This window comes from Macaca mulatta, chromosome 4 (genome assembly GCF_049350105.2).
Source record: "Macaca mulatta isolate MMU2019108-1 chromosome 4, T2T-MMU8v2.0, whole genome shotgun sequence".
NCBI classification, from domain to species: Eukaryota; Metazoa; Chordata; class Mammalia; order Primates; family Cercopithecidae; genus Macaca; species Macaca mulatta.
Genome location: NC_133409.1, coordinates 129,343,037 through 129,369,394, shown reverse-complemented (window position 1 = coordinate 129,369,394; position 26,358 = coordinate 129,343,037). Strand labels below are relative to the sequence as shown.

The window sequence follows — 26,358 nt, the reverse complement described above, 5'->3', positions numbered from 1 at the left end:
GAAACTGAGTCCATAGGGATTAATAACAATTACTAACCTTTACAGAGTTGTAACTAGGTGCCAGGTATTATTCTACATTCTTTTCAAGTATTAACTCATTAGTCCTCAAAGCAATTGTATCAGGTAAGTACTATTATTATCCTTATTTTACAGATGAGGAAAATCAGGAGCAGAGCGGCCAGATCACTTGCACAAGTATCAAGCTACTAAACAGCAGAGCTGAGATTTGAACCCCTGGCAGTCTGGCTGCAGAAGCCAGCTCTCAACAACTACCCTACACTGCCCCCATTAGTGACAACGTTATTAACAGGCACAGCCAGAACTTGAATTTAGATCTTTCACTCCAAAGCCAAGTGTCTTTTCACAATTCCATGCTGTTGCAAACATAAATCTACCATGATTGCACTCTGTATAACGAAAAGAAAATATTTCACCCAATAATGGGGTCAGAAGAGGAATAAACAGACACGAAGCTCACTGGTGAATCTGGGCTGCTCACCGACTGGGGATTCTTGTTGTGAAGGGATGGGAAAAGCAACGGGCTTGGCTTGTCCTCCTGGAGATGGCTTGGGTGATCTGTCCTGGAGACCTCTGCTTTGTAGGGGTACGTGAGATGCAGAGGGGGCTGGCTGGCTTGATGTTGTCGTGAAGAAATTCGTGTGTGTGGCTTGGTTGGCGGCTGGGCAGGAGGGACTGGCTTAATATGAGGAGGTGGGCCTGCCTTTTCCAGGATGCCTTTCTGTGGTTTTTCTGAATCCTGAAGGTTCTGTGTGGTGCTGCCTAGTGGGTGTCCAACTTGGAAGTAAGGATATCGAAGTGCCTGGAATGACAAAAAAGGCTTTAGGAGAAAAATCTAGCCAGGAAAGTTACCACTGTCTTGATTACTGGGCTATATTTCATTGTGACCAGTTTACTACTGTTTCTTAGCCCAACTAGAAAACAGCATCTTGAATTTTTAACACCTCTTGTGATTTTTCTTATCTAAGATACCATAAAATATATGTAATGATTGCAACACAAAGTTATTTATATATAGTAGTCAGTTACACTGCTGTTACCCTGGCTACTTCTAAAAAGCATTCTGGATCAACACAGATCCTGGTTTTGTAACTTATTTGCTATGTGTCTTAAATAGGGTATTTCATCCTTCCAAGCCTATTTCCTCATTCCACAGAATAAGAAAAAAATAATATAAAACCAAAAGAGCCAAACATAATGATCCTGGAAGACTCTGAAGAATTGAGTACAAAATAAGCAGGCACATATGCTTTTATTCCAAAAGTGCCAGGAGTGTAACACATGATATAGTTAACCCTTCCCTATCAAGAACAAAACCATGTCAGTTGTTCCAAATAACTGAGTTTTCTGGATGGCCAAGAGATAACTTAAAGTTTAGAGGTTTACAATTCTTTCTGAAATATTCCCTGTATTCTCTTGTCTTTTTGAATGAAAGTTATTAAGCATAACATAATCTTTCTGAGTAGGCCTGGGACAGTTAAAAACATCTGTAATGATTATATGCAAGTGTAGATACAGAGGCAATTAATGGGAATAGCCTGGTAGAGGTCCCAGACTCTAGCATCTATTATAACTTGAGAGCCTTCTCTGTAGTCACAGACATTTTTGCAAGTCTTAACTGATTTGGGGGGTATTTTTAGCTTTTCACACTATTCTTAAAAGCATACATTCCTCTCTTGGTTCCTTGCTACAGAATCTTTTTCTTTTCATTTCTAATATGCATCCATTAAAAAACTGGTTTCATCGAAAAGCTTCTTCTCTGCCCTTCAGCCAGTTGTGAATTTCACCACCAGAAGTGCATTCCTGAGAGCTTTCCAACCCTTGAGCCATCCAAAGCCTTACGACACCAAACTGTAGTTCTTTTTTCCTTCAGCTTTCGGAAAAATTGCTTTTCTACACTCCTTAATTATTCCTCCAACTATCATCTCTCCAGCTATCACAAATTCTACCACCACATTGGCACTTTCTTCAAATACCCTCATCACTCTTCTTCTCCTGAATCATCTTCTCTGATTAGAATTGGTCACTTATGTGATCCTCTGAGCAAAGTAACTGTCAGTGAGACAAGTTGAGAAGGAGCCAGATGTAACTACCACAAAAGGAGGCTTGCAAGAGGCCTGTGAGTGATAAGAGACCACAGCATTACTATACCTCTTTTGGGTATATTTCATTATTTAAGTCTAAGTGGCCCATGGGAAGATGGATTGGGAAAGCAGGAGCTATGAAATCAGTGGACCTGACTTCATACTTCAGGTCAGTTGGTTTAATTGTAGTTAGTTGCACTATTTGAACTAATTAGCAGATGAGTTATTACAGCAAATTGCTTAAACTTTCCAAGATTGAGTTTTCTCACTTACAGAATTGAAAACAATAATGCCTGTCTCATGCAGTCTTCATTGGATTAAAAGTCATATAAAATATACTCAAGCATTTGCACAGTGTAAAGTGCTATGAAATGCTAAGTGCAGTTACTATCCTAGCTCTGTCTCATCTGTCAATCTCTTTAGGTCATGAGTCAGTTGGACTTTACATAACAAGAAGTTGCCTTTCAACAACCAGTACTGGCTTATAAACCAACTACTATATAATTGAAACTCTTAGAGAATAGATTTGAAAACATTCTCCAAAGACAGATAAATATATGTTTATTTCCATTTTCATATAAATGGTGATGTATCATGTGAATTATATGCCCATTTTCAAAGCAACTGTATTGTTTACATCGTAACTACTTTATACTCAGTAAGTTTCAAACTATTTTAAGTTCTCATACCTTGTATATTACACCATTAGTGGTATTCTGTACTATTTCTCACCCATAATACTAAATGCTAAATATTTCCTGTGCAATTTATAGAAATTATTCAGAGTTAGATATGAACTCCATAACAGAAGAAAATGGAAGAAAACCTGACTAGCCGTTGGTCGTTTCTTGGGATCCCACTGAAGCATGTCTCTCAGGAGCTGGATTGCTTCACTGCTAGCATTGGGAATCAAGGTCTTTAAGTTATTGGGTACACACTGTGGCCAACGGAAGTTCATTGCACTTGAAAGTTGATAGCCTTCAGGCCAGTCAGTCTGAAAGAAGGAAAAGATAGAAAATCTTGCTCAGCCAATTGTTGTGATATAAGTTTATATTCTGGCATGTGTGCCTCAAATGGAAAGGCAACCATGCCATTACCCACCCACATTCATTAACCACCCACATTCACTACCGTGGCACTGTGTGGAATGAGACATAGATTTGGATTAATAGAGAGACTATCAAGATCATGAAATTGGGGGAATAGTGGAAAAGACACTGGATTTGCCAACTTGTTTAATAATCTTTACATAAGATAGTCCATCTCTTAAGATTTTGGGATTGAAACAAATTAATATTTCCCCAACTGTGTTCCATGAGACAGAGGTTTTTGAAACTGCAAATGAGATATTCTTTTGGAGAAAACAAAATAAAACAAAATCCCGTTCCTGGATAAATAAATTTGTGAAACTCTACCTACGCTATCTTCAACTTGATAATTCAAATTACACATGTGAAGACCAGCAGCAAAGAAAGGTGTTTCACCCAGTCTCAAGCTTTCCACTTTTTCATGCATCATTTCTGTGGGACACTAAATGCTGGAGTGAATGATGGAAAATGCTAAAGAAATGGTCTTTAAGGTTCCTTCTAGTTCTAACACTCTACTATTTTATAACACACAGCCTAAGGTAATTGTTCCTCCACTCTTTTTTAAAGCCAAGTGGCAATACATATAGCTTTTATCATTCATTCACTTGACAGTTCTGGAATGCCTACTATATGCTTAGTGTTGTTGGAGATCCAAAAATGATCCAATATAAATCCTGTGCTTAAGAGTATTACTGTTCTTAAAAGAGAAAAGAGTATTTATTTAAAAACAAAGTAATAATGCAGAGTAAAAAGTGACAAAAGCTGCAAGAGAGGTACAGGTACAGACATGCAGAGGAGAAAGATTCCAGCATTGGACTCAGGAAATTTTCTTGAAGAGGTGGCATTAGTAATTCATTCAAATGATTAAAAAATTTTTTTGAGGATCTAGTTTGTACCAGCAATGGTGCAGGGACCTGGGAAAATAAACGTACAACAAATCTTTGTCCTGAGTCAGCTTACGGTCTAAGAAACAACTATGTACACAAATAATTATATTAATAACATACGACACAGATGAAGATGGGGAGGGGATTAGAGAAACAGTGAGCAGGGGGATTACTGATGGCCATGTGACAGATATCACTCAGGCAGAGGGTGTTATGTGCAGAGCACAGAAGCAGGGAAATTTCAGGGCATGCAGCTGTTAGGGGTACATTTGTCATTCTAGGCACTTCAACAAATAAGGCTGGACTTGAAGCCAAGAGTTCAAGACAAGCCTGGGCAACAGAGCAAGACCCTGTCTTTACCAAAAAAAAAAAAAAAAACTAGCTGGGCACCATGGTTTGTGCCCGTAGTCCCAGCTACTTGGAAGGTTGAGACAGGAGGATCGCAGTTTTTTTTTTTTTTTTTTTTGTAAAGACAGGGTCTTGCTTTGTTGCCCAGGCTTGTCTTGAACTCTTGGCTTCAAGTCCAGCCTCATTTGTCATTCCAGGCACTTCGATATCCTTACTTCCAAGTTGGACACCCACTAGGCAGCACCACAGAGAACCTTCAGGATTCAGAAAAACCACAGAAAGGCATACTAGAAAAGGCAGGCCCACCTCCTCATATTAAGCCAATCCCTCCTGCCCAGCCGCCAACCAAGTCACACACACGAATGAATGAAATGAGCGATAGGAATAGGAGTTACGAGGCTGGGCAATGGGGAGTCAACCAATACTTTTATGAGGGCAAGTCAGTACCAGAGCTGTTCTTAAGGAGGTTGAATCTGGCCACAGACTGGACAAGAAGCCAGAGTGAAAACACTTGAAGGCAGAAAGATGGGGAAGATGCCATTAGACACAGGTAGGTGACTGCGGTCCAGTCTGTGATGTCAGCAGTGGACTTGAAGGAACAAGAGCCACGTGAGATATGTAATGTGGCAATATTCAACAGGATTTACCCACCAGCCGCTTGGATGAAGGGAACGGGGAGTAGGAGAAAGATAGAAGGTAAAGCTGAAATTCAGCTTCAAGGTGGGGGCTCTGGGATTATGATCAGACCACAAATGAACATGGAGAATGAAAGAAGGAAGCTAGTAGGGTGGCAAACAAAAGGCAATGATGAGTTTGAGGTGATGGTGAGGGAGTCAGGAGAAAATCCCGTACAGAGTTATAAACATGTGAGTGGAGTAATAATGGAGGGAGGCAGGGGCTAAGGATTACATTCAGGAGACTTCTGAATAGGCATAAGAGTTGTAGCAATGAGAACTGAGAAGTTCTGCAAGGGAGGCGAGATGATATAGAGAGGAGGGCAGAAGGAGCCATGACAGATGTCATACTTAAGAACAGGAGGAAGAAGAGAAGTCGGCTGTGTCTGAGAATGTGGGCAGTGGAGAATGACTAAGGTCAAGAGAAAGAGTCTAGAATGGGCAGGTGCTCAATCGTGCCAGTGCTGAACAGGGCTGAGAGGAGAGAGCATGGCAGGCTGTTGGCTTTGGCCCACCGGCCTTTGTTCTGTATCATTACCTTTTTTGGTGTCCCCAGCACTTGGCAAATTTTGAATATCGTGTCAATTTCACTGGCTCCAGGAAAGAGCGGCCTGAGGGTGTAAACTTCTGCCATGATGCAGCCCACGGCCCAGACGTCAATGGGGGAGCTGTAGTTGGTAGACCTCAGGAGTACTTCTGGAGCCCTGTACCTGGAGGAACAAAGGTTAACTGCTAGCTATTGCTTCCACTGCTCAGACATTAAATTAAATAACAATCAGTTCTCAGTGAGGGGGTGTATATGTTCCTATTTTCTCTCTAGTTCATTGTGGTGTAATGGAATTGTGAGAACTTGGCAATTGCCGTGGGTTGCTGTTGACAAGTAGTGCCTCTCTAGTTCACAATATTTTCTATTGAGCATTTCTCTACAGGAGACTTCTCTATGGCATCTTTGAGAAACACTGGAAAAGTAAGAATTAGGAAAAAAGAGAGAAAAGAGAAAGAGGAAGGTAAAACTAAGAGAGAAAGGGAGAGGAAGGAAAAAACCTACAACTTGTGTGTAGGCTACTTGGTCACGGCAAACTGCTTAAATCAAATTCCCAGTGTCTCGAAGTTTTCACAATAGCAATTAGATGGTTCTCAGACAGGTCTTTGCAAAATATTTTACACAATTCTTTTGGGAAGTTGTCCTCAGGAAGGCCTATATATAAAATTTGATTTACATTATAGAAAAGCATAATAGGTTTTCTTTTAACATGATTTAGAATACAAGATTTTTAACCTTATACACTACCAACACATCTATAAATATGTGTTTCAGACTGCACTGTTTCTTTTAGTGAAAAGTTAACGTTTGTGACTTTAACATTATCCTTAGCATAATGATATCTTTTTAAAGAAGTGCAATTAAATAATTTTGAGAAAAATAGTATTCACCATCTGGTAGATACATAATCTGTATATGGAGGTTTTGATCGGATTTCTCGGGCCAAACCAAAGTCTGCGATTTTCACAAGTTCTGGTCCCATGCAGAGGAGGTTCTCAGGCTTTAAGTCTCGATGAAAGAAGCCTACAGAGACAGTAGAGGAGAAGAAATCCAAATGCAGGTTTGCTTCCATATTATTCTTTGCAATTGTATTGCTCTCTGCAAAATACTTATAATTTAAAAAGTAGTCTAGCATGGCACCAAAGGCTTTATGCGTTCTTCCCACAGATAATGTACAGTCCTTTGAACTTCTCATAGGATTACATTCATTTCCCTTTGCAAATCATTCAAAGGTGATCTTCATAATTTTATTTACAAGAGAGAAAATTTCTTTTAAAATATCAAACTGGATCATAGGCTGAGATAACTTTGCAAAAATAAACTGTCACTCAAGGGAAAAATATCACGGATGGCATCTCATTCTATTGCCTAGGTGGGAGTGCAGTGGCACAACCATAGTTCACTGCAGTGTGGGCTCAAGCGATCCGCCTGTCTCAGCCTTCCAAGTAGCTGGGACTACAGGCACAAACCATGGTGCCTGGCTAGTTTTTTTTTTTTTGTAGTAAACACAGGGTCTTGCTCTGTTGCCCAGGCTTGTCTTGAACTCGTGGCTTCAAGTTATCCTCCTGCCTCAGCCTCCCAAAGTGCTGGGATTATAAGTGTGAGCCACCATGCCCGGCCCAGATAACTGTCTGATGGGAATTGAGAGTTTATACCACAGCAGAAACACAATTATAATTTTTGTTTAAGAAAGAATTTATGAATACGACCTACTCATATCTGAGATTGTGCAGTATGTTGTAACATATGTTTAAATGTTAAGTACTTATTACTTTGCCTAATGAGGAAGTACAATGGTACATCTACAGCTCACATGAAAGGCAAAGATAACTCATCATGTGGGAAGCCCGTCTCAGCTATAGCAGAGCTCTGGAGGTACAGGCAGGAGATAGTCAACGTGGCAATCTTCCAAGCTCACTCAAACACCCAGTGAATTGCAATATATGTCACTGAAAACCCCAAACCTCCCACTTCCTGAGAGTATCACCAACCTAGACATCATTCAATGTGGCTCCAAATCTCAATGGGACACCAACACTGGAAATATAACTCACCTGCTGCTGCTGCTATTCTTTGTTACACGTTATCATTGCTATCATTACAGGCTGAGTATTCCCTACTCTGAAAATCCAAAATCTGAGATGCTCCAAAACCTGAAACTTTTTGAGCACCAACCCGACACTTAAAGAAACTGCTTATTGCAGCATTTTGGATTTTGGATTTTTGGGTTAGGGATGTTCAACTGGTAAAATATAATGCAAATATTCCAAAATCTGAAAAAACCCCAAATTCAGAAACACTTCTGGACCCAAGCATTTCAAATAAGAGATACTCAATCTGTATCAATGTTGTGAAAGCTGGATTCTAACTAGCACATTATGGGAGAAATTAAAAGCGATCACTGAAGATCTACGTGATTCCTTGACAACCTGTATATTGACAGTGCTCAAGTCTACATTTCTAATGTGCCTTCTCTACCCTTCTGAAGACCTAAATCTCTATTTGGATAGCAACTGGATGTCACTATCATCCCTATGTTAACTTATCCAAAACCACTTTTGTCCTCTCCCAAATCATCTCTCCTTCCTAAACTTTGGATAAGATTTCTAGGTACCTTGTAGTTATGTTGGATCCAACCTTACCCAGTTATGATATTGTGTTGTATTTTCTATCAAAACATCTCATATCAGCCAGGCGTGGTGGCTCACGCCTGTAATCCCAGCACTTTGGGAGGCTGAGGTGGGCGGATCATTTGACGGTCAGGAGTTTGAGACCAGCCTAGCCAATATGGGGAAACGCCATCTCTACTAAAAATATTTTAAAAACTAGCTGGGCGTGATGGCACATGCCTGTAATCCCAGGTACTCAGGAGGCTGAGGTGGGAGAATTGCTTGAACCTGTGAGGTGGAGGTTGCAGTGAGCTGAGATCACACCACTGCACTCCAGCCTGGGCAACAAAGCAAGACTTCATTTTGGAGCGGTGCAGGAGGTTTGGGGGAGCGGGAATCTCATATCTGTCTCTTTCTACTTTCTCACTGCCTATGCCTGCATTGCCACTACTTTCTTGCAGATCTTCCTTGCTCCAGTTTCTCTCCTATAATCCTGATCATTTAAACACTGTCTTTCCCTTGTCACTCTCTCATTCACCCACAAAAGCCATCCATGATTCCTTTTTATATTTAACAGGGCTGAACTCCTTTCACTCTACCTAAAGAGAGAAACTTATTTTCCAACACTTATTAATACATGTAAAGTGTGCTCCAATCAGGTACAACTCCTCATTCCTTTTAAGTTCACTGTACAGTCATGCACTACATAACGAAGTTTCAGTTAATGATGGACTGCATGTATAATGGTGGTCTTATAATATTATAATGAAGCTGAAAACTACTTATCTGGTATTTACTATACTATACTTTTAATCATTATTTTAGAATTGTACTCCTTCTACTTACTAAAAAACAAAACAAAACAAAACAAAACAAAATGAAAAACAAAAGTTAACTGTAAAATGGCCTGAGGCAGGCCCTTCAGGAGGTACCTAGAAGGTATTGTTATCATGGGAGAGGACAGCTCCCTGTGTATTACTGCACCTCAAAACATTCCAGTGGGACAAGATGTGGAGGTGGAAGGCAATGATACTCATGATCCTAACCCTGTGTAAGCCTAGGCTAATGTGTGTATTTGTGTTTTAGTTTTTAGCAAAAAAGTTTAAAAAGTAATAATTTAAGAACAGAAAAAGCTTATAGAATAAGGATATAAAGAAAATATTTTTGTACAGCCATATAATGTGTATGTGTGTGAAGCCAAATGTTATTACAAAAGAGTCAAAAAGTTAAAAAATGTATTTTTATGAAATAAAAAGTTTCGGCAAGCTAAGATTAATTATTAAAGAAAGAAATTTTAAAAAATTAGTGTAGCCTCAGTGTACAATGTTTATAAAGTGTCCTAGGCCTTCATACTCACTCACTGATTCACCCAGAGCCATTTCCTACAAGCTGCATTCACGGTAAGTGCCCTATACAGGTGTACCATTTTAAAAAATATTTTATACTATATTTTTACTATACCTTTTCTATGTTTAGATACACAAATACTTACCATTGTATTACAATTGCCTATAGTACTCAGTACAGTAACATGCTGTAGAGGCTTACAGTCTAGGAACAATAGGCTATACCATATAGTCTAGCTACATAGTAGACTATACCATCTAGCTGTGTCTAAGTAAGTATACACTCTATGATGTTTGCACAACAACTAAATCGTCTAACCACACATTTCTCAGAACATATCCAGTCATCAACTTATGCATACTGTATTTATTTCCATTAATAATGTGCCCTTTGCTCCTTTTTGTCTATATCAATCCCCACTTTTGCTATCCTCCAACACCTGTATTGAGTTTTGCTTCTTCCAGGATGCCATTCTTTTTTTTTTTTTTTTGAGACGGAGTCTTCACCCAGGCTGGAGTGCAGTGGTGCCATCTCGGCTCACTGCAAGCCCCACGTTCATGCCATTCTCCTGCCTCACCATCCCAAGTAGCTGGGACTACAGCATGATGCCATTCTAATATACTAGCCTTCATTCATTCATTCATTCTACCAACAAATTTTCACTGAGCATCTACTCCATGCCAGGCAACAGATGAGGTTCTAAGGATTCAGAAACAATGCAATGGACATGACTCTTGCCCTCATGGACATAATAGGCCCTCCCCTCTAACTCCAGTTGAGCTCTATCAACTTCAGGTATGTTAACTATTTTTTATGAATTAGATGGAGGCACTTTAAGGGCAGAGGCCACATTTATATTTCTTGTGAATGCCTGGCACAGTGGCAGGAACACAGTGGTCTCATAATATATTCTTGTTCATTGAACAAAGGACTTTCATCTGTAGGGAACATAAACAGCTTAATGTCAACACATCTACCTGAGCCAAATGCCAGGGTCAACCAGAGAGCAGACCAGAGCTGTGAGGAGGATAGGAGGGAGGAAATCCATGAGACAGCACTGAGAACTGAGAGAGAACAATAACCCAGTAGTGCGGGGGACAATGAGGGCCCAGAGCTTGTTGTCCTTGTGACAGAGGGAGTTGTATTAGTATTAGTTGAATGAATGAATGAAGGCAGGAACTCTAGTAGGACTAAATCTATTGGTCAAGGTTGTTTTCTGTCTCTGCCCTAGAGCAAAGGGAGGGTGATTGTGATGTGGTTATATGTGAAAATATACTAATTGCCATTATCATGGAAACGAACAATATTTTAGTAAAAGGACAATCCTCTCTGTTCATCATTCTAAAGATAACAGTACTTAATACTGGGTCAAGTTCCAAATGGATAGTATTATACTATGGCATAATGGCAGATCTGTAGGAGAAGTAGCTGGCTTAGATGGACAAAGTGAATGTAATTACAGAGCCTAGAACCCAGTAAACACAGAAGGGGATGAAGGTATAGAAGTGATCAGATACATTCAAGAGGACATAAGTGAGAGGAGGAAGTACTTCCTTCCCATCACGGGGTTGCTTCTATTTTCCACAATCCAAGGCATTGACGAGTTCAAAAAAGTTAGACAAGGGTTAAACCAGAGACAGGCGCAGCAAGTTTGTTATTTTATAGCACATGCATACACAGGTTTGTATGTATATTGTGAAGTATTTATGAATATATATTCCATTGTTCATTCTTTATCCTGCCATTGTACTGGTACATACCTAATGGCATTCCTCATACAATTCCTTGAAATATCCTAGTGAACTTAATAGTAAATTAAACCAAAATTACAATAAGAACCAAACTTGAGGTTGTCAACTCAATAAATGCAAAGAGCATTCAGTATCAGTCAAGAATGGCCTTTAAAATGAAAGAGAAGATTTCTGATATAGAGACATTTGGATGCTTATGATCAGCCTAATTAAATGAAGATTTATTCATGCCTACCACAGTGGGTGACATCTCTAAGACTTAGTATAACTGAGTCATTGTGTTTGGACCCTCCGTTCTTCAGAGCACCCTCCAGCTTGCAGAAGGCCTGATTGTGTGTTTCCATTTTGGAATTGGCTTAAGAATGTGTAAGGATACAAGCAGTGATTACAGTGATCTTTTGTCAATGCACCTGCGACCTCTGAAAATAGATGAATTGTGAGACCATGGTTTGTCTTCCTAAAAACTCAGAGCGTTCAAAACATTCCAGTGAAAAAAAGGAATGGCAGGCATCATTTTCTTACTGAACAGATGGGAAAACTGAGTCATGGTGGCAGGGGGCGGTAGATGAATTACTCCCAATTCCACCAAGAAATGTGTCATAGCTGTTATAGTGTCCAGCTCTACTCTCCCTTTCAATGCATGTAGCTAAATCTTTTTTTTTTCCTTTGTAAGACAGAGTCTTGCTCTGTCACCCAGGCTGGAGTGAAGTGGCACCATCTCAGCTCAATGCAACCTCCACCTCCCAGGTTCAAGCAATTCTCGTGCCTCAGACTCCCAAGTAGCTGGGATTACAGGCCTGCACCACCACGCCCGGCTAATTTTTGTATTTTTAGTAGAGACAGGATTTCGCCATGTTGGTCAGGCTGGTCTCCAACTCCTGGCCTCAAGTAATCCACCCGCCTCAGCCTCCCAAAGTGCTAGGATTACAGGCGTGAGCCACTGTGCCTGGCCCATATAGCTAAATCTTGATTTGTTGTTTTGACCCTCTCAAGCCTAGATTAATGCTGTTTCTCCTCAGAGACTCCCTTTTTCTCATTTACTTGGGGTAATTATTATTTCCAAACTTATGTGGCAGTTCCCTTATAATGAGTCCTCTGTTCTGCAGTCCCTACCCACTACGGCAACTTCCTCTGGCATCATCTGGAACACCCACCACAACAAACTTGTGTCTTCTCTCTGCTCAGTTCATCTTATCATCAATTCGTACTCAGATGCAAGTATCGTGCTCATACTCCAGACCTCGTTCTTTGTTTCCACCATAGTCATGCTCCTGTAAACACTGGCCACCCCTCCCATCAGCCAAGCTTTATCCTCTCCCTCACTGCTAACTCTTCTTTAATCCTACTTCCACAGAGGACATGCACACTAATGAAATGAGGGGAAGGAAGATTCCAATTCCTCACATATCTCTTTAAGCAGCTTCTCTTTTTATGGGCCATACTTCAGGCTCAAAACAAGCGAGGGAAAATGGCTGGGAAAGAAAATTAATTGCTAACAGACTATAAAAATGACTGATGAAAGACTGTATCTGTAGGTTGACATATGCTGTATTTGTTATACTGTCTTCAAGTAGAAGCCTTTATAATAAATTTGTGAATATATCTGTAGACTATCTAGCCCTCTGTTAAGTACTGAATAATATAGCAATGGGCTATTATCAGCCTTATACACACAAGATCTATTCCTGGTAATTAAAAGTATAAGATCCTTATGTCATATACAGCATATACAGGTACTTTTCATGTCTATTTTAACATGACATTAGTATTTCCTTATAAGTAGCAATGTCACATAGTGGGTTGGTGCGCAGACCAGCCAAGTTGCCTGATTTCAAATCATAATTCCATTACTCACTGGCTGGAAAGTATTTATCCTTCCTGTGCCTTAGTTTTCTTATCTGTAAAATGGGGAAATAATAGCACCTAATGGGGTTGTTCTGCAGGATTAAATACGTTATATTTGTAAAGATTTTTTTTTTTTTTGGAGACAGAGTCTCGCTCTGTCACCCAGGCTGGAGTACAGTGGTGCCATTTCAGGTCACTGCAACCTTTGCCTCCTGGGTTCAAGCTATTCTCCTGCCTCAGCCTCCAGCATAGCTGGGATTATGACCAGCTAATTTTTGTATTTTTAGTAGAGACAGGTTTCGCCATGTTGGTCAGGCTGGTCTTGAACTCCTGACCTCAGACGATCCGTCCACCTTGGCTTCCCAAAGTGCTGGGATTACAAGCATGAGTCACCGTGCCCGGCATGTAAAGCTTTTTGACAGTGCTTGCACATTAATATCTTGCGAGAGCTGGTCATTAACAGTACTACTATTAACACATTCTCTCATTTTACCCTCCCATAACCTGTTAAAGTACGGAGGCAGACATGGCTCCATTTTTTGCCAATAAGAATTACATCTGGCATGCCCCATCGGTGAGGAGGTGGTACTAAAACCGATTTGTAGCAGGGTTCCAGTTCTGCTGATGTGTGCAATGTGACCTATAACAATAAGCCTACTTCCTCCCCTGGGCTTCTGATTCACAATGGAAACCCTTTTAGTTGGGGTCATTCAGAGATCACGCAACAGCAAAGTGCTGTTATGATAAGAACTTTCCTGTTCAAAACTGTTTGACTTCCAGAAGACAGGAACAGACCTTCAATTTAATTTCAGAGTCCTATATGCCAGTTGAATAACACAGGGATTTTCTTTCATCCTGGCAGAAAATGTGTGTGCTTACTTTTTCATTAATAACCATTGGGCAAGGAAAACATCAAGCTACAAAGAAGGCTTTCTCCCCTCTACCACATTTTGTTATTGATGAATCGGATATGAATATATGGAAATAACCAGAGAATCTTCAAACACTATGAATTTATATAGGACACTTTCCTGCTGTGGAAACTTTAATTTCCCAGATATTATTAAATTCAAACCTATAATGTTTTTATCAAGAAGGCTACAAGGACAGCAATGCATAGAAAGGCAACGGGTTGTCTCAAGGTCATGCACAGCAAGACAGTGAGGAAACACAGAGGCAGAGAACCATCTCTTGGTGCAAAACATTGTCCTTCAGACTGCCCAATGCATTTCTATTTCTGGCACGGATAAGTGTGACCTGGATATCTGTAAGGTCAAGTCAGAGTTGAAACAGACTATTTGCATTAATTATTTAATTCCTGCAAAGGACATATGCTTTGGCATTGCTCAATCAGTACCAAGTAGAGCTGCATTTTCATTCCCTGTGGGAGGAAAACACTCAGTGACACAAAGTATGGCCATAGCAACTAACGGCAGCACTGTTCTCCCCTCAGAGGAATCTACTCCCCAGGGGCAGAGTGCACCTCCTCACAGTGAGAATGGGCTACCAGAGACAAGCCGGAAATTCATGTGACTTTGAAGTGCTTTAAGTGCTTTTTTTCCATTGCTGAAGGAAAGGAATATAGAGGTACATGTGCACTTAACCAAAGTCAATACCACACAAAAACCATGAAACAGTTTCTAAAAATCATTATCAGTGAAAATAGGATAGGGACTGGGTGCAGTGGCTCAATCCTGTAATCCTGGCACTTTGGGAGGCCAAGATGGGTGGATCACTTGACAGCAGGAGTTCGAGACCAGGTTGGCCAACATGGTGAAACCCCATCTCTACTAAAAACACAAAAATTAGCCGGGCGTGGTGGCACGCACCTGTAGTCCTAGCTACTCCAGTGGCTGAGGCATTAGAATCACTAGAAGCTGGGAGGCGGAGGCTGCAGTGAGCCGAGATTGCATGACTGCACTCCAGCCTGGGTGACAGAGTGAGACTGAAATTAGTATCTATACCACTTATAATGATTATTATTTTCTTCACCTCTTATTCTCTTGTTCTCTCTGAGCACAGACAGTTTTTCTAATCAAGCGTGGCAAACAGGCATAGGCTTTCTGAATCTTCACTCAACCACTTTATTGCAATGGGAACTTTCACAGGTTTTTGAACCTCTCTGAACCTAAGTTTCCTCTTTTTTGTAAAGACTAGATATCACCTATTCGTTCTACCTGATAAATTGGCAGTGAAATAAGGTAACAGATAAAATGTTAAGCTCAAACTGGAACTGGGCACTTAATTGCTGAGGAAAAGTGTCAACAAGAATCTCTGATAATGGCAATGGTGTTGAGGTTATAAAAGCCGAAGTCCAACCTTCTCCATAAACTGAGCCTTCCCTGGTACCTTGTGGTCTGAGTGTCTAGTGCAGAGAGGGAAACACAGTGCAGTTCCAACAGACTGTTTTGACACAGTAATATATGGATGCTAAATTATGTACTACAGATGAGAGTGTGTGTGTGTGTGTAAGATGAATGTATATGTAGGTATATATGCATGTGGGTATGTGTACATGTAGATGTTTGCATGTGTATGCACATGTCTTGGGGCTTGGGGTGCTTATGTGTGGTCTATGTGTTTGTGTGGGTATGTGTGTGTGTGTGTGTGTGTGTGTATATATATGCATACATTTGATTAGGTAGAAGCCTGGACAAAAGGCTACTTTCTGGCAACAAGTATCTGGGTCTAAAGAATAGCAACAAAAATGAGAAAGAAAAGAAAACCAAAGAATATTAACTTTTGTTTAAGTCTACCATTCAGTTCCCAGTACTGAGAAAATAGCCTGAATAACTGAGACACAATGACTGATCTCTATCTGAAAATATGCTGTCTCTTTTGCGAATCCCACTGAGTTCTCGTTAATTTTTTTTCCTGAGCTCTTAATCTAATAAGTGACCTTTCTCCTATTTGTCCCTAAGATACCATGCCAGAAGTTTTTAATGCTTTGCAAATTCACACTATCTCTTGTGAATTCTTGTGAATAAAGGCCCAAGTGCTAGTTCTACAAATGTCAATGGAATCAGAGAAAACTTGTACTAGAAACTTTTGACTAGAACTGGTTCACAATTTGACTCAGTCTTGCGCATGACATGCTGATTACTCAGTATGTGCCTGAGGCAGACTAGGACTTGTAGATAGCCTAAGTTTGTCTATGTTTCATTTAGTCTCTAATTGTAAGGGGCTACCTTAAGTAAAGGACAGGCTAGTAATGATCCCAAATGTACTATGCCACCTTCTTCAGCACAAGGTCTTTTCTACTCACTGTCAATTTACATCAAATCTAAACTAGCTACTCAGGAGGCTGAGGCAGGAGGATCGCTACAGCCCAGGAGTCCAAGGCCAGCCTGGGCAGCATAAAGAGACCATCTCTTAAAGTTTAAAAATCTGAACTGACTGTATTATCAAAGGGCTTCAACCCAGTCTCCTTATTGAGTAATAAAACTCATTTGTTGGTACAATATTGACAATGGCAACAACATCTTTGGACTGAGAGTAAATGGATTTCTACCTATGCAAAATCAGCTTGGCCCATCTGTCTGTATACTACAATGACCTCAAATGACCTCCTGCAAAGACTTCTGACCCACCTGTGGATACATCCATCTGGTGGCTCTGTGCTCACAAGTATTGATCCAACCCCAGCTGGGTCTGTGTCTAATTAGTAACGACAAGCAGCAATACTCCAGGTAGTTGCTGGAAAATAGAACCTCAAACTCATTGCTTCTTAATACCTTTCAAAAGCTCAGCTAAGAACAACAGTGATGGGGGATTTCCAGAATAGTATGTGGTCATCGTTCGTTCGGATATTCTACATTTCTCCCCAGCCTAACCAGACCATCTGTAGAACAACTCAGACTGGCCCCTGTAGAGATGTTTTCTCTGATTAGGTGATGTAATTGGCCTCCATTGAGGGATATGACTGACATCAAACTGCTCTCTAAAACCCGTCACTGTGTTTATGATAAAGTCATGTTACATACCATCCTTTCTAAAGGGTCCATGAAAAAAGCTTCTCCCTGGTCTTGGCATCAAGAATAGTTCTGCTTTTCTTGGGCAACTGGTCTGTTTTTACCTACGTGTGTTGTAACTGGTACTATTTCACATTTTGCATGGTCTGACAACGAGCTCACAATCAAATCTTAGCCTGCTTCTTCTACTGAAATAAAACTGGCTGGCATGTATTTTGAGGACTAACCTCACCTCTGGCTATATCCACACCTTGTTTTGCCTTTGTCTCTTTTTATAGTTTGCTAATTTTAAATTTATTCTATTTTCCTGTGTCACATACATTTTGTTAGACTACTTTGAAACCCGTTTGAAACAAGTTGAAATATAAATACATTAGAAAAATGAGAAATAACAGTGAAGCACTGTTAGTGGACCAAACATAATACATGAAACTTCTCAGAATTCTAATTGTAAGTTTTTCATTTAACATACTAGTCAATGGTCAGGAATAATATTTAGATCTATAACCAACAAGCTTAATGTTAAAGCCTACAGAATAAAAACATAAAGACACAATAAGTAACAAGGGAAATTCAGAGATCAAGTTATAAAAGTTAATATATTTTAAAATCCATTGTCAGCCTCTTAACTCTTTAACCTTTTCTGGCAGTCAGCTACAAAAATATTACTGTTTCCTACAACTTCTACTTGATAACAACATTTCACTGCTCTTCAAAAGCACAACACTCCGAATCACCTACCGTGTTTGTGAATAAATGCAAGTCCTTGTAATATCTGATACATGATATTCCTTATGGCAGACTCAGGAAACAACTTATTTCTATATGAGGCAGAGGAAAACAAAGTTATAAATCAAAGGCCAGATCCTTTGATAATAAATACTAAAGAATACCATTTGTCTATACAGGGGGGCTACCTTATAAACACCAAATATATTCACATGTTACAAAAATGAAAAGATTAAACAAACATTTGATAGTAAGCCAAAAAAAAAGGTTTTCCTCCAACATAGCATATAAAAATAAAAAAATCTCCTCTCTCCATGATATAAACTAAAACTTTAAAATAATTTGGGGGGGAAAATTTGAGGTCTTCCAGATGAAGCCCTTATATAATGCAATGGCTAATATTTTCCTCCTGGATGAGCAAAACACACAGCACACTGCTGTTACTGTCAATAAAGATGATATTTGTTTACTCAGATCACTCAGAGGGGTGCTGAGAATGGCATTCATTCTGCCACAAAAAATGTGCCCAAGAGGCTCCACATGGGTCACCTTTAAAGTTCAAAATTACTGTCACAGGTAAATTTCTTATTAGCCTCCTTTTGCCAGCATGCAAGCACCTGAGTGCCGCAGCAAGAGAGGAACTGAAATAAACCTAGGACTTTTCAACAGAGGTCTCAAAATCCAGGAAGCTGTGTCTATCCTTGACTTCTAGTTGCTCTGCCTATATGTCCTAGTGGGAATGAAAAACTGCAATGTCTATTAAACCTGAGCTTCTTTGGATGAATAACTCTTATTATTATTATTATTATTTTTGAGATGGTGTTTCGCCCTTGTTGACCAGGCTAGAGTGCAATGGTGCGATCTCGGCTCACGCCAACCTCCACCTCCCATGTTCAAGTGATTATTCTGCCTCAGTCTCCCTAGTAGCTGGGATTACAGGCATACCCCACCATCCCGGCTAATTTTGTATTTTTAGTAGAGACGGGGTTTCTCCATGTTGGTCAGGCTGGTCTTGACCTCCCGACCTCAGGTGATCCGCCCACCTTGGCCTCCCAAAGTGCTGGGATTACAGGCGCCAGCCACTGCGCCCAGCCTGGATGAATAACTCTTTAAAACAAGAAAATGACTGCATTGAGAACAGTTTCCCTGAATCTAACAGAGGGCCTCTAAAGTAGAAATATGGGTGGGCCCCAAATCTAACTGGCAGCTTTCAACATTAAAGCCCAGTAGCATGAAAGTTAAAGGATTGGAGAAAGAATCAGAATAATGCAGTAAGAAAAGAAGAGACAGAGAAAGAAAACACATCTGCTTTGCCTATTTATTTCTATAATAAGATAATGATGACCAAACTGTACCTTTCTTTAATGAGCTGGTAAAGATTTTCCTTCATGTACTCGAAGATAAAATAAAGATGATCATTTTCCCTGATAACTTCTTTTAATTTGACTACATTGGCATGGTTGAGCTTCTTTAAAGACTAAAGGCAAGGAAGAAAAACAAAACAAAACAAATATTAGAGAAAATCTGTTGTTGAAACAGAAAAGTAATCCTATGTATACTTGGAAAGAAACATCTAATTTTAGAACCACAGCAATGTCCTAAATTATATTTTATTGACAATTTAATAAACAGTATATCTCTGAAATTGATAGTAACCTTATATAGAAAAACTACTTCAATGAACTGACAAAAGGTACATATTCGACCAGTAACTGGTATTTCTAGCTGCCCCTAGCACCAGGCAATGTATCAGGGCTATTTTGGGCCCACCCCCTCCAGATGATGGAATTCAGGCTGTGGAAGTAGCCAGAGAGGAATCAATAAAAGAAGCTTAGATTTTTCTAGCACTGGAGAATGCAGCTGTGTTGGGCTGAGATCACCAGATAACAGGCTGCAGACACTTTGAATAGGAAATTGTTCAAAATGATGAAGGGTTGATGGCCTGCTTCTCTTGACTTTTGTCGGACTCGTGTGTGTCCACAAGGCATAGAGCACTTCTTCTTACAATGTGAGTTTGAGTTACAGAGGACCAGAAGGAGACAAGAGGACCCTGAAGTAAGACAACAGAAATCCTTCTGCTTCCAAGAACAAAGGCAAAAAGTCAGGCAGTGGATGAGGAATTAGAGGGTGGCTCAGAAAATGGTGCATGGCCTTCCGATTACTCATCTTCACACATATATACCTTTCGTCTTCCTGAACACATGCGTACATGTGAGTATAGCCATGTGCACACTGTTTTCTGTTTGTATCCTTAGTTCCGTTGATAGTGAACAAATCACTTCTGTATTAGTGAGCAGCATCCCTGTTCTTGTACAGCAGACATACCTAAAAACTATTGCTTTGGATAGTCAGAATCTGATCGACTGTCTCCTTCATGAAAGCCTCCAAGTGTCACTTTGGCCAGTGAGATGAGTCCTTTAATTAAAATAGCCCTTTCCTCATACATAGAGAAGGGAGTCCAATATTAAGTTGATATCTTTGAATTTCACTAAAAAGAACATCCTTTTTTATAAAACAAAGAAAACATATGAAGAGGAAAGTGTTAAAATGAATATCCTCATCTAGAAGAACACTCAGTGATAAAGTACCCAGGGTTCAAAGCTTGGGAATGTGTAATATGATCAGTTACTTCAAGCAGCTGGCAAGAGAGACGAAATATGGTCGGTAAAAGAGAACAAAATAAGACTCTCTGGAGCTTCCTCCCCAGAAGAATAGTTCCTGCCAAGATACTTCTCTGGCAGGGAATCCTCAGCTGTTTTGGTCAATTGTTTTGCTAGATCCTTCTAGTATGGACCAAAGGGGCTGATTACTTCTTTTAGTTGAGTTGGATTCCTGGTTCTCCATGAGTAACAAATATAAACATTGCTTAACTTAGTAAGTATTCACTAAACTCTCAGTGATCGCAGCTTTTTTTTTTTTTTTGCCTGTTTGCTTAAAACGCATCACAAGCATGCCTGAGGAAGCTAGTGGATGAGCAGCCTTGGGGAAAATTCATTCAGTGGAAAACGAAGTGGTTTTAAAGCTTTTCTGGGAGAGAATTCTAGGCAAGGAGTGGGGTGCCTTCAGCTCCTGGCCTGAAGTGTGTTTGGAGCCATGAATTACTGGCCCAGCTCTATAGCAGCTCACAGCTCTTGTTTCTAGGTGAGGCTCATGAACAAGAAAGTCCATAGTAGATTAAAATAAGAAGAATTAATTTTGTGTGGGGGATGTCATGTGACTGGCTTTATGAAGATGTATTTCCAAAGAAGCATCTTATTTTGGCTCAGGAAAGGATTCCAAAGCAGAGATAGAGGCAGGTCAGTTGTGTCAGAGTGGAGAAGCAAAAGTAGGAAATTAAGCCTGATCAACAGTCCAAATGGAGACTGTTTATCCTCATGGATGAAGCTTTCAGTTGGATATTACCAGTGTTGTCCACATCAGGGACTGATCAACAGTTTCTAACTATTAAAACAACAATGTACTGGGCCCCCAGGGTATACTGAGGCTTAAGATGCAGTGCTTGCTCTTAAGAGGCAAACAACCTAATTGGAAAGTCACGACATGGATACAAAATACATCTAACAAAATAAGAAAGATCATATTAAGTGCCAAGGGAATGACAGAAACAAGGACCATCAGAGATGTGTCAAGGAGTAATCAGCAAACCCTGAGTGGTCAGTGGGAGCATAACCGAGATGTGACTTGAAGAAAGAGTGACACCTGGATGAGCTTGCTGGGAGGCAGCGGGCATGTCAGGAGGGAAGCCCACTGCAGCTGAGGCCTGGAAACTGAGTGCAGGACTCTGTCTGGGGGATGAAGGATGAGAATCAACCTAATTTGATTCTGAGGGAGACTCATCTGTAAGACTTTGGCTGGAGAAGAAGGCAGGGGGCAAACCATTTGGATGCCGGGTATATACCTGCTGAGTTCTTCTGGTGAATCTGCTGCCTTAAGTAGAGTTGCAGAGGGAGATGCCTGACTCGATGAGGTTGAAAAGTAACTGGGGTGTGGGAAAGCTGCACTGAAGAAAGAAGTTTGGAAGGTAATGTAAGAAAAGGAAAGAGGTAGAAACTCAAGGGGAGAGAGGTTTGGGACTTTTTTGGGTTAGAGAGAATGGTGGGCACATTTATAGACTAAAGAGAATGAGCGGGTGGAAAAAAAAGAGTTTAAAGATACGGGAAGGAGGGGGAAATTGTTGGAGCAAGAACCTACCGACATAAAAAATTAAGATGGTTAAAAAAAAACCCGAAACAGCAAAGGAACACAGTAGGCAGAATATAGGCAGCCTATGGTTTCAAGATGGTGTCTAGAATAGCATAGTGCCATGTAAGGCTATGCTTCTAAGAAAAATAGCACCAGGTGCCATTCCCGCAGGACATCACGGGAGCAGGGATTCCCCTCCCTGCCGTGGCCGTCAGGTGCAGAATCTCCCTGAAGTCCACGGGGTCTTCACGAGCGGACACGGAAATGTACAGACAGGTGGCAACAAGGAGAAAGGAAATGAAGAAGGAACAGTGATGTGGTGAGTACCAAAATTTCCCTTCAGTTCCCTCTGCTGCTGGAATGAAGCAGCTGGCAGGACATGAGAAATGATAGTGACAAGAGGCCTTCAGTGATCTTCCTTTCCCTTCCCCTTCTGAGTCAGTAGGCACAAAAGAAGGACCTCAGCAGGGAGGAAGGGATGAGGAATCTTGTAAGGTGCCTCCTTTCTACCCGCTTCCGCCTTCCCTCCCCTGTGTTCAGGGTTAGGCTGTGGCCCAGCGCTGGTAAGTCTGTGTGAGGCTCAACAAGCGCGGGGGTGTGGGGGTGGGGAGGATCCCAGTTGGCAGCCGATGTGGCATCTGTGCAGGCAAGGAAAAAGAGTAGGAGTTGTCTGGTGGTCATCAGCTAGAGGAGCAGTTTCTTCAACTACCTTGCTGAGGCAGTCACTTGCTTCCTAAGACGCTATGTGCCCAGTTTTTCTAAACTGTTTATATGAGTAATCTCTTTTGCATTAGAACTAATACACAATTAGCTATATGGAAAAATAAAGGTTTAACATCCAAGCCATGGATACCTCTCAGAACTTCATGTCACAGAGAAAATGTCCTTGGATTATCTTTGTTTTTTTATCTCTGATGTTTGTTTCTTTATATCTGATGTTTTTGGATCATCTCGAACTTTTATTCTCTAGAACAGAGGTTGGCAAACCATGTCCCATGGGTGAAATCCAGCCCACCACATGTTTTTGTATGGTCCACAAGCTAAGAATATTTTTGTTTTTTTTTGTTTTTGTTTTGACTGAGTCTTGCTCTGTCACCCAGGCTGGAGCAGTAGCACAATCTCAGCTCACTGCAACCTCCACCTCCCAGGTTCAAGCCTCAGCTTCCTGAGTAGCTGGAATTACAGGTGCCCACCATAACACCTGGCTAATTTTTGTATTTTTAGTAGAGATGGGGTTTCACCGTGTTGGCCAGGCTGGTCTCGAACTCCTGACCACAAGTGATCCACCTGCTTCAGCCTCCCAAAGTGCTGGGATTACAGGTGTGAGCCACCACACCCACCCAAAAAAGATAAAAAAGAATACTTTTATAAATGAACGGTTGCCGTCAGTTTGATGATAGGGAACACTAACTTTGAACTCCAATTAAGTTAAATATTATGTCCCCTCAAAAAGAATATCATTCTTCTCATTGGAAGACCTCTAATACAGAAAATTATACTAAATTATTATTAAATTTTATATTTTATGAATAAAAATTTTATGGAAATTTGCTTTTGCTCTTGTTACACACGTATCTATATAACATCTTCAATGTGACCTTTTGGTCCTAGAAGCATAAGAGACTGACTATCTGGCCCTTTACAGAAAATGTTTGCCGATCCCTGCTTTAGACTTGTAACCCCACTTCCATGTACAGGACTCCTTTGGAGAAAAAGAAAGGGTGTTTTTCAATATTCTATTAGGTGTTTCAAACAGGGCTGGGTGAGAGGACTAAAATTAGATGAAGCGCCACTCCACTGCACAAGGAAGAGAATTATGCATGTAAAACTCAATGTGGTCAATCTACTCTGACCGAGAGAAAAATTGGAACAAAATCAATAGAAGAAGGTGCAGGGGGAAAGGAGGAGAATAGTGAATCCAGTCAGAAGGCTGAATAAAAGTAAAGATCTGTGCTCCACAGTGCTTGACATGGGTGTACCTTGATCAATGAATTTCCTCACAGAGAGTGGAGTGCAAATTATTAGAGCAAGAAACTGAAGTAAGTACTGCTATTATGTCTAGGGAAAAACATTCAAAATCAAATAGATTTTCCCTTATGTTAATAATTAAGAAAACAATTAGGCAATAATAATTCACTAAATCAACACATTCAACTTCTTTATATTGAAATATATTGATATAAGAGATCCATTAAAGATGAAAGCTTTCTAATAACAGTATATACAATTACATCATAATCTTCTGCTTCAGCTGTAATGTTATCATTTGCCTCCCTTTCCAGCATTAGTGAAAAAATTCAAACGAAATGACTACATCAACTATAAATCTAAGCATGTACAAAGCTATTTTAATCATCCATAAATTATTCCTTGGTATATTAATAAATACCTTAACCTCCCGAAGGTTCATGCATTCCTCCCAGGAATAAAACTTTCTTTTCATTCTAGAAGAGAAGAAAGGAACAAACAACACACTTATTCTCAGTAATAGATTAAACTTTGCTTTTAGAAAAATGCTTTCCTTCTGAACCTAATTAACAGGACTTAAAGTGGGTTTAAATTTCTACCCAGTATTATACTATCCCAAACTAGCATTTATTTTCAAATGGCAGTGCAATAATCAATCCTAAGTCACAACCTTTGCCAGTAGCAGTGGTGTGGTACAGTCCAGAGAGGCCTGGACTACTGTCTTGCTCTATACTAACCAGCTAACCTTGCCCTGGAAGGAACTTGCTCAGGCTTATTCTATCTAGACCAGAGCTGTCCAGTAGAACTTTCTATATTGATGAAACTGTTCTGTGCTGTCCAGGATGGTAGCCACCAGACAAATGTGGCTACCGAGCACTTGGCATGTGGCTAGCACAATGTGGGAACTCAATTTTAATTTTAATTAAATTGAAATTTAAATACCACATATGGCTACTTGCTATCATACTAGACAGCAGAGCTCTAGACCCTCTAGTGCAGGAGTCAGCTAACTATGACCCATGGGCCAAAACCTCCCCACCATCTGTTTCTGTACGGCCCATGAGCTAAGAACGACATTTACCTTTTTAAACTGGGGGACAAGTCAAAAGAGGAATAATATTTCACGATATGAAAATTTTGTGAAATTCAAATTCCAGTTTCTATAAGTGAAATTTTATTGGAACACAACCGTACTCATTCATTTATATACTGCCTGTGGCTGCTTTCGAACTACAACAGCAGAACTGAGTAGTTGCAAGAGACCATATGGCCTGTGAAGCTTAAAATATTTACAGCCTGGCCCTTCATAGAGAAAGTTTGCCAACCCCTGGTCTAGAGCCTGAGTGGAGAAAAGAAAACTCCATGAGTTAATCAGAAATCCAGGTTTCAAGGTTATATTTTTCAGTGCATTGCAATCACATTGTCTCATTTGTCTTATAGCAGCCCTGTGAAACAGATAGGACAGCTGAAGAAACTGAGAAACAGAGAAGGTACACGACTTTCCCGAGGTCTCACTGCTGGCCAGTAACAAACTTCCCATCTCTCCAGCTCACTCTGTCCTTGCCACACTGTCTCCTGGTAGAGTGATCAAATCCTTTATTCATGCCCCAAATATTATTTAGCCCCTGCTATGTGGTACAGTAGGTGCTTTGTCAGGCAATAGAGAGACAATGATGAGAAAGACATCCCTCATGAAACTGACATCATGGCAGGAAGGTAGACAATAATTTTCTGTACCAAGTGCTGTGAAGAAAGGAAAAGAGCCTATAAAAGTGAACCTGAAGGGAACAGTGGCTCAGCCAAATGATGCAGCAATTTGTAGGTCACATTAAACATTTGGGGCTTCATCCTAAAACAGACAGGAAGACATTGGAAGCTGTCTTAGTTTGGATTCCTCCAAAAGCAGGGCCTGGGCGAGAACTTGGGTGCAGGTAGTTTATTTGGCAGGTGATTCTAGGAAGCAAGGCAAGGAGCAGGAGACTGAGAAAAGAGAGGTAGGGAACCCAATAACGGGTGTATGAGTAAGTCAATAACAGGGTTGGCAACTGGCTCAGGCCTGCTGGGGACCTTTTAAGGAGCTGGACAGAATGCACCTTGGTCTCCCACATGCACTTGGGGAGGGGTGCTGGCATGGGCATAGAGCTGTGCACTACAACTGCACTGACATCAGGTGGGAGCAAGGGATATGTTCATGGAACACAAAGAACATTTGGTCAAGTAGTTTTAGATGATTGAAGTTGTATGTTTAAAATAATCCCTTTGGTCTGATATGAATAGGGGGAAAAAAAGCCAGGAGCCCTAGTGGCAGAGGAC

General features: G+C 40.5%; 1 protein-coding gene across 2 annotated transcripts in view; it reads right to left on the bottom strand.

Annotated features, from left to right (window-relative positions):
• The window catches only part of CILK1 (ciliogenesis associated kinase 1), a 40,211-nt gene that overhangs the window by 12,277 nt on the left and 1,576 nt on the right, over window positions 1-26,358 (bottom strand). For both annotated transcript variants that reach the window (XM_015136532.3, XM_077999807.1), the window contains exons 2-8: window positions 24,467-24,521; window positions 19,251-19,372; window positions 17,908-17,987; window positions 6,534-6,666; window positions 5,638-5,809; window positions 2,929-3,096; window positions 500-820 (exon numbers count right to left, since the gene is read on the bottom strand). In XM_015136532.3, the coding sequence (XP_014992018.1) occupies window positions 500-820; window positions 2,929-3,096; window positions 5,638-5,809; window positions 6,534-6,666; window positions 17,908-17,987; window positions 19,251-19,372; window positions 24,467-24,521 (1,051 nt within the window). The remainder of the gene's footprint in view (window positions 1-499; window positions 821-2,928; window positions 3,097-5,637; window positions 5,810-6,533; window positions 6,667-17,907; window positions 17,988-19,250; window positions 19,373-24,466; window positions 24,522-26,358) is intronic.